General features: G+C 38.2%; 2 protein-coding genes across 7 annotated transcripts in view; one reads left to right on the top strand and one right to left on the bottom strand.

The window, feature by feature from the left end:
• LOC131794171 (uncharacterized) overlaps positions 1 to 12,940 on the bottom strand; it is a 30,782-nt gene extending 17,842 nt beyond the window's left edge. For all 5 annotated transcript variants that reach the window (XR_010716841.1, XR_010716840.1, XR_009340945.2 and 2 more), the window contains exons 1-2: positions 12,813 to 12,940; positions 8,615 to 8,699 (exon numbers count right to left, since the gene is read on the bottom strand). The gene's annotated coding sequence lies outside the window, so the exon portion shown is untranslated. The remainder of the gene's footprint in view (positions 1 to 8,614; positions 8,700 to 12,812) is intronic.
• On the top strand, positions 2,257 to 7,947 carry LOC131794170 (uncharacterized). 2 transcript variants are annotated; one of them, XM_059111698.2, is made up of 9 exons: positions 2,262 to 2,945; positions 3,258 to 3,349; positions 3,908 to 3,944; positions 4,560 to 4,628; positions 4,726 to 4,841; positions 4,995 to 5,031; positions 5,333 to 5,430; positions 6,600 to 6,648; positions 6,968 to 7,947. In XM_059111698.2, the coding sequence occupies exons 1-9, from the start codon at positions 2,916 to 2,918 to the stop codon at positions 6,977 to 6,979; spliced, it is 540 nt and encodes a 179-aa protein (XP_058967681.2). In that variant the 5' UTR covers positions 2,262 to 2,915; the 3' UTR covers positions 6,980 to 7,947. The 2 variants fall into 2 exon arrangements, with proteins under 2 accessions (XP_066019202.1, XP_058967681.2); XM_066163105.1 differs by lacking the exon at positions 6,600 to 6,648 and having other exon boundaries at positions 2,257 to 2,945.
• Positions 12,941 to 17,889: the final 4,949 nt, after the last annotated feature.

A 17,889-nucleotide genomic window follows, 5' to 3' on the forward strand; every position in this document is an offset into this window, starting at 1 on the left:
GGTTCAAGTCACTGCTCACGTCAAAATTTAATTAGAGTAGCCTTATCGGAAAACCATCGCAACAAAAATGAGAAACAGATAAGGAACACTCAAAATATATTTAAGAAAAAAAATGAAAATTTTATGAATTAGAAAACGTAATGTTTAGTGAAATTCATTTTGGATACCTTCGTCAGAAACTACTACAAAAAATTTTCAGGACCTTTATTACCGTTGTTGGTGCGCACAGATTGTTCATGAACACCCCGTTACGAAGCTTAAACGTCGGGTTGTGCACCCACGCCTTTAATTCCATTTTTGTAAATGAATTAAATTTACTTCTCTCTTGCAACCTAGCTGACTGAGTTTCTCTAAAAAGCTCTTACGTTGAAGGATATCCCATGGCATTATACCATGTATCATTATATCAAGGGGTGAACAAAGTTCTCTTTTAAGAAAATTACTCTAGAAGAATTGTATCAAATCTCTCGTTTACCGAACTGCACCCCACACACTTCCCTGCTCACTCCTATTTTTCCAAATGTTTTCTTCCCAACATTTCTCACAAAGTTTGGATATGTAAATAACAGTATGTCGGAAGACATCTGACAACGACTAACGGGTGAGTTTTCCATACGCCGACCATTGCTAAATTGCAAGATTTGTTTAGAAAAAATAAGCAAAAAAAAAAAGATGCTGGCGGATTCTAAAATTTTATTGGTGAAACCACCGCAATTTAAAGCATATTTCGGGATGACCAAGATGCAGCGTCTTTGCAAAGTGTTTGGGAACAGTATTCAGGAACGATGTTAAAATGGTAGACGTCGAAATCAGAAAATATTTTCGACCATTTAAGACCAGTGAGATGCTCCTGACTCTCTAGATCTAAGTTGTTGGATGTAGAGATCTGGGTGATTGATGTGGCGCGTTCAATAGCTATAAAGCGTTAGGGTTAGGGTTTTAGGTTTAGGTTTATGAAGTTACCTACTCTGGCATCATTCAATATGCAACGAATTCCTTCATACTTTACCATTGTGGCGTGTAAAGAAAAACAAAACGATATCTGTAATCGGTGAGGTAAAACTAAACCAGCAAATCATTTGTATCAATGCGCAATAGTATACTAGTGCCCAGTACTAGACGAACTAGCATTCGATTCTACGATAGCCTCAGGTTGGAACAGAGGCAAAGATAACCCCTGTAATTCATGAACGAAAACAGCGCAAGTTAACCTTAAGGCCCCGTAAGGAATCTGCTTATTATCCCTCGGCTTCCGGGGTACCGTCACCCGCAAATGAAATACAATGACGGAAATATTTCAGAACGAGACATATTTCGGTCATTTCAACAAGAAGGAGTTCGGCGTCGAATATCATAGGTGTCAAAAGTTAATTTTGATTCAGTTATGTCGTAAACACGAACATGACTAACTGACTAGCCATTCACAGAGTAATGATATCGCACTAATGTATTTCAATTTCTAGGTGGTTTTACAGCAAAATGAGTACGTTCACCACAGAATTAATTGATTCAGGGTATAACGAAGATTAGAAGACGCGGCTAGGGTTCCTCGTATCAAACTAAGTTAAAGTAACGAGTAAAAGATAAAAATATGCTCCATTAACTGTCAGTGGTGTTTACTGGCCAAATTACATCGGTTGGGGTTCAACTACATTTACCTCTGACGATGAACGGTTCAGCGTTGCGGGTTTGTGAACGTGATGGAATGTTTTCTCAACACTTAAACAACAACGGTAGAGGTCAAGAACTGTTTGTTAATATAGCAGAAAGTTTTGAAACTACTTCTATCATCAGAATTAAGGTTGCAGCGATACTGCATCCCAGCTGATATTTGTGAAAAAGTGTTTCCCCGTTATCCAGGGTTAGGAAGCCTAAGCCTCAAGTCTTCCCGTTGACTTGATCATACCATGGACACCAAATAATTGCTGTAATAAAAATATCCCACACAAAGCGGGGTGTTTAATACGCTTTTGAAGGCAGCAATCGGAGACGTCAATGTCGACAAGGGTGGATGAGCAAAATGAAAAAGAAAATAACTTACGCGCGTCAAGCAAGCATAAGAGGAAATCAGCATTTACTCAGCAATTTCCAAATTTCAATTACAGTCATGATGTCCAAAATGCCTTACTAATGGATTTATGAGGGATTAAAAGAGAAAGATATTATTGAAGACTGAGAGTCTGGCTTGACGCCAGAGAAGGGACGATTTTTAATGTTAGCTGTATTGTTTGAGGTCACTGAAAGGTTAATCACATGACTGAAGGAACGCGTGAAAGCACGCAATAATATTTCCGATATTCCTATTCAGAGAAACGTTTTGCAATGTTCAAGGTTGGCGAAGGTCACTTTGGAGTGAACTTCAATTCACGTAACTTACCGAAAACACAGAATTCAGATCATCGTAATGAAAACAATTCCATGAAACATCCGAAACGGATTAAGAGTTCACGAGAAGCTAGATGAGCACAAAGCAAATGAGGCAAAGAGATTTATCAACTTTCAATTTTATACGGAAAGTCGCGAGACTCAAGAAGGACTGTGCATGGATACGATCTTCAGTTTCAGATCACCTTTGAGATGGGGTAATGCATTTTCGCATGATATGAAAATGTACAGGACAAGTCAACTGAAGAATGGACCAAGCAAAGCAAAAATGTGAAGAGTATGTTTCTAATGAAGCCATTAGCATAGGAACAGGAACATGACCACCCCCGCCCCCCCCTCCATGACTGATTCCCCTACCTATTGTTATCCCGGGTGGCCCCGTTTGCCGCATCCGGGGCCCAAGGTACTTTTAGGTCTGCAACTTCGTCTCGGACGCAAACTCCGTAAAGAACAAAAAGCAACTGGAGGAAGGCAACAAAGGCCACATCACAACAAAAACACGATAGCTTCGTTTGCCAGTGCGTACATCTATGAGTCGTCCACAGGAGCGAGATTTCGGGGTAAGTAAACGATTTATTGCTTCACGAAATGGAAAAGTTACGTACAAAGCACAAGAGAGAAGGAACTAAAGGTACCGCAGGTTTTGATAAACGAGTTAAGAGTTGGGTTTCTCGTCTAACTAGCGACCCTTTCACCATTTAATCTACTACGATTTATTTTTGCGTGATTTTGAAAAATTGTCGTCAAAAGTTACACACTATGAAGAGTTCTTCGTGACAACCTAAACTTTAGCTAGGCATATTAGGAAATAGTCGAAACTACCTGACTGCTCATTTAAATGAATTGGTTCTTTTTCTCTTCTTTTTTAACAGCTGGTTCTAGAAAGCATGATTCCGTTACACCGAGCTTTTGGCACTTTAATGCGCTCAGTGATGAAGTACCTGTACACGACTTCTTTTGAAGGGTAGTAAAAGAAACATCTAACATAAAAAAAGAAGTACAATAAAATTAGCAGGCTCGGCGAGGTTTGACTAGCGAAAGTCAATTATTCATTATGACTCAGTTCATTGAAGATAAGTCGTAGTGACGTTGTTCATATCTAGCATAGTCTACAAAACAAGTACCTGTGATATTTCATTTTGTAACATTTCCAAATGGAGCCCTTGTTTTTGGTGCTGATATATGTTTCTTGGTCAATTTCAAACTAGGAATTCACGAAGCCTCAATTTGAAGCTATTTGTAGCTTCATTGTCAAACTGAAGCAGGACCTTAGGTTCAGTGTTCTCCCTGATAAGTAATGGCATTCAATAAGATAATTCGATTTACGTTACTATTAAAAAATATTCAAATACAATTTTAAGCCACCTAGGCTCTTTAAGTTTGTCACTGTCAAATGCAGTAAATAAGTGATCAAAGACTGTTTTGAGATGGAAGGCAAAAGCAACGCTTACAACTCACAAAACACAAATTCAACCAAGCCATGTTTTTATTAATCTTTATTTTTATTACTTTTTATTGCCAGGGAAGAGATTAATGAAAGATGGGGACAACTTAACTGGGTAAGTGTTTATCAAGCAATTTTAGAGCGTTACTACTCCTTAAAAAAATGCACTAGCCTGTGGAAGGGCAGAGGCTAACGCGACTCTTGTAGCACAGAAAAACACCTATTAATTCGGTGAAGCGTTGGACAATAATTCACAAAGGATAAATATATAAATATATGCAAAAAGAAAAATTCCACTAAGGTATGTGACAGAAAGTAGGATTCAGTAAACCTACATTAAGAGGTAAGACTGGGGTGAGAAATCAATCATATCCAAGACATCAGTGTAACGCAGGACTGGAATTGCCTTAGTAACAAATCTGCTATTGATAAAAGAAATAAGGTACCCTAAAAGAGAAGAAAACTGCCTGAGCTTAATTTATTTTACCCTGAAAAATTTTTCTATTCCACAAATTATAGCTAATAATGAGTGCTCGCATAGGTATAGGTGTGCTGGTTGAGATGGCAGGGACTCGTTAAACAGAAGAATGAGTACGCTCAATTCTTAACTCTTCTATTGACCAATTACGTGGGACAACATAAAAATCTGTACCACTGAGTCAGCCTTTGTTATAGACGATAAAACCTTCAGCTTTAATAAGATTCATTTTCTTCTCCTCAATATTGGTAGGAAAATCCAGGTCACGAAGAATTTAATTCAGTCACTGTATGCCTTAGACAACAAAATATAATGCTGCAAGTAAGTGCTTAGAAAGAATTTTTAATCTTTTGATAAACATGAGAAATCGAACAGACAGAAAACAAAAGTATATTTTTTCTCAATCTTCTTTTTTCAGGAAGATCATCGCCAAGGGAGAGAGACCTTAACACGCAAGAACTTGATAAATCTCGCTCAAAACCTTTGGACGTATTTACTTTTAAACAATTCAACAAGAATGAGGACATTTTCAAGGTAAATAAATATTTGTCCTCTAGGTGGTCTGAATAAGAGTAATGAAGAACTCAAAGCAAATATGTTGAGAGGTTGCATACAAAGTGCTGGAAGAAGAGTCATGATATGATCTATTCCTACAGTCAAAGCGTAATACTTTCTTTTTTGTTATAGTATGTATCGTGACGGAGGATGGACACAATTTTCCACGGTAAGTGGAGCTAAGACTAATAAGAATGACAGCACTTAGGTTAAGCGCCCCCAATTTTCATCATGAACAGTGCCAAGAAAAGATGAACAACTTTGTATTTCCTTTAACTTTCCTTGACTTCTCTGAAAGAGGTCAATTTACCCTGATTCAAAGGGAAATTCCCTGAATTTTCCTTGACCTCCATCAAAAGGAACGAGAACTTCTTCATCAGATATTCCATTATATCAGGACTTAAGCTTGTTCGACTTGTTTTGCAACTTGGAAATTTATGTTTTGCAATGTCCTCCTGTCCAATTTACAGCGACATGTCACAACGTTTGAGCAAAGAGTACAAATGTTGCTGCAATTCTTAAAGGTGTTCACAGCCAAGTGGAAACCACAGGCCTCACAGTTCACAAGGTAATTAACAGAATTACTCCACGGATGGGAACATTCAAAACATCTCCACCAAATGAAAATAAACCGAATATCATCAATGTTTAGACCTCTTCAAACAAATAGGCGTGAACTCTATCACAATAGAATACGTGAATACCATAAAATGCTGCCTTTCTCTCAACTTTTAACAAAGATTCCACAATGTTATTTCAAGTTTACATGATTTTGGCCACTGTTATAATTTGTTATGGTACCTCAAGACCAACATGTTGTTTCGCATAGCATTTCTCCAGTTTGAAGCCAGTTATAGCATAGACTTAAGAAAAAGGAAGCAGTTGAAGATAAAGGTTGTTAGAACAAAATAATTGTAATTCTGCTACACCTGCACCATGCCAATGGCTTTACTTACTGTTCGACATAATGTGGTGCTCTTGGTCAGGGACGCCAATACAACAATGGTGAAAACTCCTCTGGTCACTAACCTGTAACCTTAACTGTTTCGAAACTATAGAGCCGAGAAAACTGATCCGACGTTTCGTAGCTTGAATAACATCACATAATTTCATATTTTTACTAGAGAAATTAATTCAATACCTATCTACAATACACCTTTAAGAAAATATGCAGTGATGTAGAAAGACCACTGAATGTCCAAATGGCATTTGCAGCGATACATAAAGCCTCTGGCAAATACGGCATTATCTCTGCACCTTTTTTAGCCTTACATCAAAGCTTAACACAATTGACTCCATTTGGACTGTTCTGGCTTCTCAATAATACATGTATGGCTGCCACAAAAAGTTCAGAATCAAAATCACTCTGCCTTTATTATTTCTATATCCGTGGTTTCAGTTTTCCAAATTAAATAATTCTGGTAGCACATCTCTGTGTGGTGTGGCAAACCATAGAGCATGATCGGAAGTTGGAATGACCTTCTGTATCGAGGACACATGACCATTGTTTGGGACAACATTTCCATTTAGAACACACTTTACGTTCCTCAACATTTTAACTGACTCCTTAACTTATGGGATCCAGCTTTCTTTCCCATCACACCACTAAGTTATCTTAAAGGCTTAAAAATGTACCAAGAATTGTGGCAGGATCCTCACTTTCCCTTTTGTAGATATGACAGTCTTTCGTAATGCAACATTACGACCTCACCTTAGTTTTTTTGTTTGTTTGTGCAGATCAAATGATATTAACCTGGAAGAGTTTGGGATTCTAAATGAATATTCGGTGAGTTAATGTCATTGCAGTTAATACTCAACTCAATGTTACGTTATATCAAGCATGTCTAGAAACTTTTGGGTTACTTTCCCCACTCTGAATAATGAGACTTATCAGATTCCAAAGAATAATCTCTCGTCAACCTAACAAATGTCTTAGAAAATCCATGGCCTTTTAAGCACATTGCAGCTTTGCGCATGCATCAAGAACATGGGAAAACAATTGTACAGCTCAGTCATGTCCTAATCACAGTAAAATGAAACCTGTTATAAAACAGTCCATTGAGATAACAAATAGGTAACACTTCCATCTGTTGTTTGATCCACAGGAATCGCTGTAATCTGCTGCTGCATTGGACTATTGCAGCAACCGAATATAAAGGGTTGAAAAAAGAGATTTAATGTAACGATTCAAATGTTTGAAAAACTCCTTGTAACCCAATTCTAAAATCGGAAAAGTCCATGCGATTTACCTTTGCAGGGCTGCTTGATTTTAAACTGGTAATTGATCCATATGACAAGCTGTAACAGTTGTATTGTTCGGGCATCTCATATTTATTTTTGTACTAATTTAATGACAATGAATGCTTTTATAGTAAAGCAAATCATTTAAGATGGCAAAACAAGTGAAATGTTCAGACATTCGTAAAACAAGTTCGATCAAAGGGTTAAGAACTGCCAAAACTCTTTTCGAAGAAATAAGTGGTAGCTGTGACCCTTTGCCATTTAACTAACAAGAACTTGTCTTCGCTTCACTTATCAGCAAAGAGGCAAACAAATGTTTTACAAGTGTAATCACGTTTGTGATTTCAGTTGCTATGATTACAGTTTTAATGTCCCAGTTGAATTTAAAAAGGCTAACATTTAAGATGTTTGAAGTAGTGCAAGTCACCTTAGTGGTAGACTTACCACGGTTGGAAAATTTTTATGTTTCTAAAAGTTGAGAAAATTTTGAAGTAAGGTTAAACCATAGGAATAACTGAAGCTAGTTATTTATTAATCAGACTATATTTTTGTACTCCACTCATGGATGGTTTGATCTATAAGTACACAAAGCACATATTTCACTTCCTTCAATTTTCAGTATAAATGCAAAGCGTAATTAACGTCACCTCCACTCTAGTGAAGTACCCATACAGCAAAAAGGGGGGGGAAAGTCAGTTATCTCATTGATGTAACATATTAATTCTGAACTGTTTGAGGACATTTTCTTGCTTCCAATAAGTATAAGTATCTTAACAACTTTCCCATGATGCGTTTTGTAATAAATGAATAAGCAAAGAAATAAACGAGTTTAGATTTTGGAGAAGGTGCCACTTGCTTTTCAGTCACATGTATCAGTCCCTTAAAAGCGACGACTTCAGCTTGAAGCTTCATAGACGCCGATGGGTCGTTCACAGACCAATCATTTTGGCCTTTGCAACAGTTGTTCAAATCGGTGGGGATCTATCTTTTTTGAAAAAAAAAAAATTCAAGGAAATGGCAATAAACTCCCTAACAACCCAGCTCCCACCACTACATTACAGCTGACTTTTAGCATTATCTTTTTGTCGTTTTTTTTAAGTTTTCTCTGGTATAAGTAACCATCAACCAATGATTGCCTACCACTATTCTAGAGTGTGTTACTTAAAATCAATTACTATCGAAATACATGCACACTGAATTGCTTGTGGGACGGCGCTTTGAACTGGGTCCGAGTACGTGAAGTTTTCAGCGTCTTGCTATTCTCCTTCGATTTGAAGCAACAGTTCCGAGTTAAACGGAATCGGTGGGGTCGTACAACAAACATTTTGATTTGATCTCTTAGAACAGAATTACATGAAGACATTCCCTATCAGGATGCTCGTTGATACCCCCGTAATTGTTGTTTTGGGGGATTTTAAAAGAGTGTTGCTCAAGATAACAAAGTGGAAGCGTGTCTGCATAATAGCACCATTAGCCAAACAAGCTATAAACCACACAAATGAATCACTTACCGTTCTACGGTTCTTCGTGTTGTTAAATCTCTGGCTTCCCTTTGTGAGTACCACACTTGATAATCGGAGGAGTGGGAAGAGTACCCTGAGCGGAAGTCAAAAAACGGGAACGAAATATTACTTTCACTCAATTTTCCTCCAATTAGAGTGCATTTGCATAACTAGAACGTCAAAAGGGTCAATAGCTTTTGATGGAAGATAAAAAAGACGAAAAGTGCGGGTGCGAAGCCTTCACAAATTTATCGAAACAGTTTTTATTTTTTTATGGTTTAAAAAAAAACTTCCAAATTTGATTTGTAGTATCTCTTATTTACAACATGTAAATCTGTACGGTGATAACGCTGAGGTGACTCGACTATCCAGTTCATTCCATCTTTTTGTCGCAAATACGTAATGGCTGCATGGTTGTTAAATCTTCTGACACAATTGCTTGTTACCTCTTACGACTGGACCAGTGAACGGTAGCAGGCAGTTGAGTCACTGATACGATTCTCAATTCCAAATAAATCTCAGCTCAAAGAACAAAGACCCAAGAGGGGAGGGGAATGTTAGGCTGGTCGCTTTATCAATATGATAGATAGAGACAGACAGAGAGAGACAGATGAATAAAGGGGGTAGGTTTCTAAAGGAACTGTGGTGCCGCGTCAGTGGGAGAGTATAACAGGGTAATTTAGAATTATTAACCCGGTTGATAACATAAATTGGCTACCATAAAGAATTTGAAATGGACAGATGGACAGATAGACAGATACATAGACAGATATATAGATATATAGATAGATATCTATATAGATAAATACACAGATGGATAGAGACAGATGGATGGATTGATGGACGGACGGATGGACGGACGGACGGACGGACGAATTCTTGGATAGACAGATGGGCCAGGAGCAATTACGGAAAGCCCGCCTTTCTGAACAGGCTCTAGGTCTTCGCTTAAATAAGCAAGCAATACATGTTCATATAAGGGCGCGCGCTACTCTAACCTATATTTCATGAGCCGGAACATTTGCCCGTTTCAGCAGGGTAAAGAAATGTTTGCGCTTATAGGCCTTTTTGATTACATCAGAGACATCAAAATTCCATTGAAGGATATTAGATATGGTTATCCTTAAAATTTTGAGTTGACCATTACAGCGCCTTATTAGTATTTGGTTCTCTTGCAGTCAACAATAAATTCTTTGCACTTATTTGGGTTCATCTGAAGAGTTGTTGTTTGCAGACCACTGCTCCACTGCTGTTGCAGCGCTTTGGATTACACTTCCAGTACCTTTTGGAATAACGCCAAATTGGTTCGGATCGATCTTCTCAAGGATAGCTGGGCCTACGTAGATACTTGGGGCAAAATCCTCGGACAACTTTGGCAAGGCTGGGGTTATCGAGATGGGTCCTATATGCTAGGTAATAACAGTGACTGGTTTCTCCTCGAGCAGAAGGACTACGTCAGCACGGATGGTAGTGGCAGGGGTGGTCGGTAAGTCGCAAACAGGATGAGCGAGGAAAACAGCAAAGTCGCAGAGAAGTTAATTAAAAGGCAATCAGAGCTACTTGCCTTTCGGGAATTCAGCGCAAATAACGCTGAGCAGACGTCATATGCACTGAGCTTTAGAACATCAGTGTCATGTGCGACTAAGGGCAGACTTAAAAAGTGGGCTGTAATTTTGCATAGGCTCGAGAAGAGCCGTACTGATCAAATTCGCAATATCTTGGTATGATCTTCCCTTGTCTCTTTCAAGATGACTGCATCAAGATGGAGATGTGATCTTGTGTCCTCGCATGAGCGTCGGTAATCGTTGCTCAAACGGAGTGTACACGGTTCAATTTTCAATGATTTAAATAATTGCATCTGTTAGAATGCTTAAAAAAAGAAAGTCTAAAACCATCGGAGCGCTCATCGATTGAGTGTCGTAAAAATAAAACCCAAAGTAATTAACACAAAAAAAACCTATGAAGAATAACGTTGCATTTTATCACATGTTCGCACGTAACAACATTTCGTGCAATGGATACGAACGAAATACAATTACTCACCCGCCTAAACGAGGGAGTTCAATATCAACATGAACCTTGTTGCCGAAAACGACTAACACCATCAAAAACAAAATAAAGAAAAGAGGCAACCCATGACCCCCGCATTCTCCCCTGGAGTTCGTCATTGAACTGACGATAGTGCTCTTTCTTTTTTCTGCTAAGACTTATTTCTGCAAATCAAGAGCAAGAGTTAAAACCCTGCACAAAACTTTTATGCCATAGGGTATTTATTGCCATTCACTTTAGCAGGAAATGTAGCAATATTGTGGAATCTTATCAACGGACAGAGTTCTGTCCGTTTTCACGTCATATTGACCCACAGGTATGGCACATTTGCACCACAGGCGTAAACCTTTGATCATCACGAAAAAGCCGAAGGAATTTCTTATAACCACAACTTTTGACTGGGAAATATTCAGCTGTCATGTCTGACGATTTAATTTTTTTGTAAATAGGAAATGGTTTCCTGTTCGGCAAATGAAAAAGCAGTTCAAGTCTATTTTTAAATCAAAATGGTCACAAATCTGAGACAAATGTTTGTTTTTACAAGTTGCGGAAACTGAGGTCCAGAGTGGAACGATATGTTGACAAGTCCGGCGAATGATTCCATTTAAGTTCATCAGTGCCGAATAACTCTTGGGGAATATTAGACAAAACACTTTTCAAAAGGAAAATATACATGTCACTCTTGGCAAATCTTAGTAACGCCATGAAATGAATACATAAGAGCAAGTCTCAAAGCACTAAAAAAGGTTCTCTGTAATTTTACCATTAAGGAGATCACTGCAACACTTGCACTTGAAAGGATATCTGACATGGTAAAAATAGAGCGAAACTCGTGTACATACGTAGGGATTGAACAGATAAAATTTCCTTGTAAATATCAACCGTATGCGAACTGAAATCTCCACCCAACGACGAGCATAATTGGTGCAATGTTGCCGTCAAGCACATGTGGTTATGTATGGTTAAGGATACAGGTGGCATCTTTAAATTGAGACACAGAATTATCAAAACAACAAGGAGAACGAGATCAAGGCGATTATCAACCAAAACTTTTGATACTCGGCGACTTGATCGTTCAGTGTTGTCAATGTCTCTATTTTAGTCATAACAGAAAGATAAAACAAAGCACGCCTCTAACACGAACGTGAGGGCGAAACTCGGAGTGAGTTAAATAAACGCAGAATTTACCCTATAGAGCGGGTATCACGCGGACTAAGGTACAAAATGTAAAGCGATTTAGCGAAGTTCGTAGTCCGTAGTCCACGTTTTTAACTGACCAAAACTTTAACGTAAGTCCGGTCAGCTGACAACGTAACTTCCGCTTGTAATCGTAAACTACGTTTCATCAGAGACAAACAACAAGTGAAATATAGCTAAGTGAATTCGTGTATATTATTACATATTCGAAATCATGACAGGTACCACAAAGGGAAGGCTGACTTGAAATCAAAAGGGCTTAAAAGAAGGAGAGAGAGGTTTTGCCGCATAATTATGACACTCACCAAGAATACGAAGTGTAAGACCATCTCGAAAATAAATCGGGGCAGATAGGATCGAAATAAAAGTATTCACAACAGAGAGGAGTCAATTATTTTGTGCAAACTCTGATCTATGCTTTCTCAGACAGTGGAAAACCATGTAAGTAGTTCTATCTCCAAATGGCATCGCAACCACAGCAGGATCATGTAACAACGGCATAACCGAGAAAAAATTAAAATCAAAAGAGCACGCGCGACAAATGAAGACAGCATATCGAAACCAAAATGTTTCCCCACCGACAGCATTCGACGTATTCGACGAGAAAACTCAAGGAATGCTAAAAGCCGAACGTCCTCTGCTAAGTCTAAAAAATTATTTCGAGTTACATAATTATCCATCTCATAATAGCCAGAAAGACTGCAGTCGGTCGTTGATTGGGCTAAAATCTAGAAAATCAAAGGATAACAGAGCACACTGGTGTTTACTCACAGAAGGTACATACGAATGAAATAAATTTCGCTCACCCCAACAGTGTGGCTACGTACATGTCTATCTAACTAGTGCCCTTAGACTGCCAACAACTACTGTACTCTGAGGAAACGTGTCAATGCCCTTTAGCCAAAGGACGACTGCTGCGTAAATATACAAAATACGATCACGCGTAAATTTACATTTATACCTGTGTTATATCTTCATCCCTGAGGCAGAGATCCATAAACACTTGATAAAATGGTCTCTCTATCTTCAAGAAGTACTCAAGTATCAACGCGCTGTAGCGAGTGTTGCACATAAACGCTACAAATAATAAAAGACCTATGTTATTATCTCATCACGTGCTACTGAGCCCGCGGAAGTTGTACGAATAAGTAGTAAGACATGAGCACATGAGCACATGAGCCAGCACGTGTTTTAAGTTACTTATATATGCATTGGTCCTTTTTCTGAATGCATTTGAGAGTATATTAAAACTAAATAAAACACGCTGTAAACAAACCTATACCAAGAGTGCAGAGCCAAATTTTAGCATGCATTCTAATTTTCCAACACGTATTACGACGGATGTAAATTTAACCATCGAAACGGAAAGTTGCAATTTTTAGCCATGTAGATCTTAAACAAATGAACCTCCCCCATACGAACAGGAATTTTTTTTCTTCCGATATCTCCCGACCCACGCATCAATGCTGTAAATACGCACCTAGGAGCCTTGGATATGGTGCCTTAGGCAGTTCAGTCTATGTCTACATTTTATGAATTAACACATGGCAGAGAAACAGCATCTTTATTGGCAACATTCCCGCTATATATAAAACAAGGAAAATTTGCGAGCATGAAATAACCCACACAAGTTGGATTAAACTTGAAAAATGTCCGGCTAACTTTACCGCTTACAATCCATGTGCGACTTGCATCATTTTGCCATGTCAAGCCTATTTTTTTTTTTTTAGTCAACGCTCCATTTATATGAGTGCATGCCTGTTTAATTAAAGCGATTGCTTGAAAGTCTGATTTATCAAACTTAAGTTTCCGTTCACTGGTAACTTTGTCCCACGCTCGACGCTAGACAAAAGTGTTATGTCAAGGAAAGGATAAGAAAATTCACTGGGAGGGGGAAGAGGGTCCTTGTGTTCTTCTCTGTGACAGGAAGCTGACGCACACGTTCCATTCTCGTTTATTTTTCTATACGCGTGCTAACCCATCTGTAGACTAAAGCTAGAGTCTCCCTTTTAAGTGTCTATTTTTCATACACGCTTTCAACGACGGGGAGTATATATATAAAGATAAGAGTACAAAGGAGTTGTATAGAAACCAACTTTTAATTGTCTCAGTTTAATCACCACGTTTCCGCCTCAACACTTTTAATTACGATTTGTCGGCTCACCGAGCTAATATCCTATCCCCCTTGACAGGCAAATCAGACTACTCAGTTATTAACTCAGTTATTAACTCAACCATCAGTCACGAGAAAGTACATGATAACGAGGTCTTGGTACCCTTTGACGTTGAATCGTTGAATCTTTGTTTACAAACGTACCGATCGAGGGTGCAGTTCAAGTCGTATTGTGAAAACTGGAGGAAGACAGCGACCTTGCTAACCGCACAAACTTAACACCTACACAAATTGCCGGTATGTAGATGACACTTTCGCAGTCTAAGACCGGGACCATGTCAACGGCTTTTTACAACATCTTACAACATCTTACAACATCTTCGTTTCACCATGGAAATCGAGAAAGATAACCCCCTTCCTTTTCTCGACACAACAGTTGCAAGGGACTCAGACGGTCTTCTCAACACCACTGTCTACAGAAAGCCAACCCACACTGACCATTATCTAGCCTATGATTCATTCCTCGGTCAATGAAGCGTGGTATTGTTAAGTGTCTGTACGACCGAGCTAAACACTTCCCAACGAAACTGTCAGTTATTTAAATCTATGACCGTTCTCCTTTACATAAAGGGTGTATCAGAGATTCTTAGTGCGACCTAGAGACGCCTTAAAACCAACGAAACAAAACGGTGTCGTTTACAAGATGATTTCGGCAGAGTTTATCGGTGAAACAGGGAGATAAATGCGAGAAAGGATAAAAGAAAATGACAGAGACACACGGTTTGCTCGTACTCAGACCTCTGCGGTTTCGGAGCACGCTAACGAAACGGGGCATATTTCTATTTGGAGCAAGGTTAATTTTATTGATCGTGACCCTCACTGGTGCACACGTAAGGTCAAAGAGTATATTAATATAAGATTTCATCCCAAAAACATCAATAGGGATAGTGGAATCGAAATTCCCGAAGCTTGGATACCCACGATCGAACAACGCTACAGCCGATCAATGCGGACCTATGAGGGAACACCATCTAACGACCAGAATAATAATGAGGATCGAAATGTACCAACATTGTGGCAGCCAACCAACGTGCTACAAATAGCGACACGTAAACAATCAACCTCATCGCTTGATGAAGACTAGCAGTATTGCAGTGGAAACGTCGCGATCAACATCATGATTTCAGACCAAATTGCACTCCACCCAGTTCAATTACCACCATTGATTATTGCAATTACCGCTATTGATATTAGCCAAGAGACTGTCAGAACATGACAATCGTTTTCGAAGAGCACAAAGAATAGATTACCGTTAATGCTTGAATTAGCGCCTCAACTCGAGTATGCACCCCTTCGAATGAGCACCTCTCCGATTGACCAAACCTTTAAATAAGCATCCCCCTCGAATAGGCACCCTTTTCTCCTTTCCTCCACGGTTTTAATAGGCAAGTTATGAAACAGCACTAACGAACAACCTTTTTTAAAATCACTTATAAATGCTATGAACTATTTCAAGAAATCACTTTCTTTTTCCTTAAATTGCAGTGACCTTTGTTAACTACCACTGATAATTTCTCTGAATTACTTCACTGTAATTCATGAAACTACTTTTTTTTTCGTCAAACTTCATCTTTGCTTTTCCAGATCCATGGTTTTTGCGCAAATTTGCCACTATCTAAATCGCAGAATCATCTTTGTTTAAAATTTAATTAAGTCAGACGAACGAGCGCGCCGCGTTGGGATACCTATATTATATAGACAATACGGCACCTAACTCGAGATAGGCGGTAAAATATTACCGAAAGCCGCACCACATGAGCGCCTCACTTTAAAGCAAGAAATTCGCATAAAAATTGCATGATCGCCTTTCTTTAAAATATAATAAAATCAGACGAACGAGCGCGCCGCGTTAAGGTACCTAAAGATTTTATAGACAATATGGCACCTAACTCGAGATAACCGGTAAAATATTATCGTAAGCAGCCCCATATAAGCACCTCACTTTAGAGCAAGAAATTCGTAAGGCACAGGTAGGGAATACCTTTCTCTCGAAAAGAAAAAAACTTGGGAACGTTTTAGGACAAGCATTGTCCTTTTTTAGAAATTCTTTCCCAGTCAAGTCTTAAACTCGTATTACCAAAGGGGCAATGACACTGAAACTTTTGCAAAGATAAAGCAAGCTGATGTTAACGGCGAGCCCATTTTTCCCAAACAAACAACAGAGTGCTTGATATATTAGACTTGTTTCTGTTTTATATGTATATTATCTTGTGATTAGGCCTCTAAATAGATACCACATCTGAGTCGCAGAGAGATTAATAGCAAGGCTGATATAGTTGATACAATCAACTATATCTGCCTTCAATAAACAATTACTTAACCTTTTTGTTTGTTTGTTTATCAATTAAAATACGCACTCTCAAAGGTAACATGGGTTATAAATTGGCAAACAGTAACTTTAAATTTTAAAGGATGGAAACTAGAACTGACTTGAACGCATCCGCAGGACATGTTATCCATGAAATTTTTGCACGAAAATATTACCAGGGTAAAAGTGGAAAATGAGTGTTTGAAAATAATAATGAGCACCATTCTGGTGTCAGACTTCTTCACGCATTGGACACGAATTATTACTAATATTTGGAAGACTTTTTTCTCATTCAAATATATTTTTTATTCATTACCATTTTAATCACAACCATTGCAAAGTTAATTGTAAACATGCATGTCTCAACTACAAAACCTCGTTGATGATTTACTTTAGCATGCATCTTTTAAGCACCTGATCTTTTGAAAAATCCTGCTGAATCTTTTTACTTGATAAACAACATTTTCATGATATTCCCCAAATGAAAAAACAAACTTAACAACTGCGTCACCCAGACTGATGTTAAGGGCTATCCTGGCTGATGAATTAAAACATAGAGGATAGTACAAAAGACGAATTGTCACTCGTTAGATTTAACTCAAATAAAATACATGACCCCATGTGCTTCACGTCTGCAATTACAATAAATTCATTTGACTATTAATGATTGTAAAGAAAACATAGAGAATTTTTTCAAGAATTATGTCAATTACCAATCATTATTGGCATACATTGGGCTTAGCATCAACAAAACTTCTGAAAGGTTCTGTTACAAATCTTTCAAGATGGCATACCTTAGTTGTATGTGCATTTGAATTCAAATTTGAATTTGCTAGATATCAGTCCTACATTTAATTTTATTGGTGAAAACACTTATTTGAGTCTCAGAACATGAAGTTCACAGGAAATAGTGCAAGGAGGTAAATCATTATTATTAAGATTTCATATGTGCAGTCAAGAAGCGGCTGTTATGAGCTCTGGACTGTAAACTAACATTGTCGTGTCTAGTTTCTAACCCTTTAACTCCCAGTGGTGATTGACATGAACCTTCTCCCTATAATATCCATACAATATTCAGCAAACAGGTCATGAGAAATGAGAATACTCAAACTTATCAGGTAAAAGCTGCTATCTTGATCTAGCACCAAGTTCTCATGACTAATTTACAAGGAAATGTATGGCATTTAGAAGGGAGAATTAACAATCAGATCTTGGAAGTTAAAGGGTTAATGAAGTGGAAACATCTTGCACTACCACATTTAAACACCCTTTTTAGCACCTCTCTTTCGAAGGACACCTCCTCTTTAGGAGAGAAACGAAGTTACCATTTGCTGAAAAAAAAGTTGACGTAATCTTTGCAGCAATAATATCTCAATTGAAGTGAACTTTTTCTTAGTCTTTGATTGTTTCCCCTAAAATTGTATACGCTGAGCTGTACGAACAAGTGACAAAAAAGTTGCACAAAGAAGTGCATTTGATGTAAACAGCTCTAGAAGCAAGAGAACACAAGTTCCAACTATCAAAAAACAAACAAAAAACTGACAAAGAATGGGAAAA

This window comes from Pocillopora verrucosa, chromosome 3, assembly GCF_036669915.1.
Source record: "Pocillopora verrucosa isolate sample1 chromosome 3, ASM3666991v2, whole genome shotgun sequence".
NCBI lineage: Eukaryota > Metazoa > Cnidaria > Anthozoa > Scleractinia > Pocilloporidae > Pocillopora > Pocillopora verrucosa.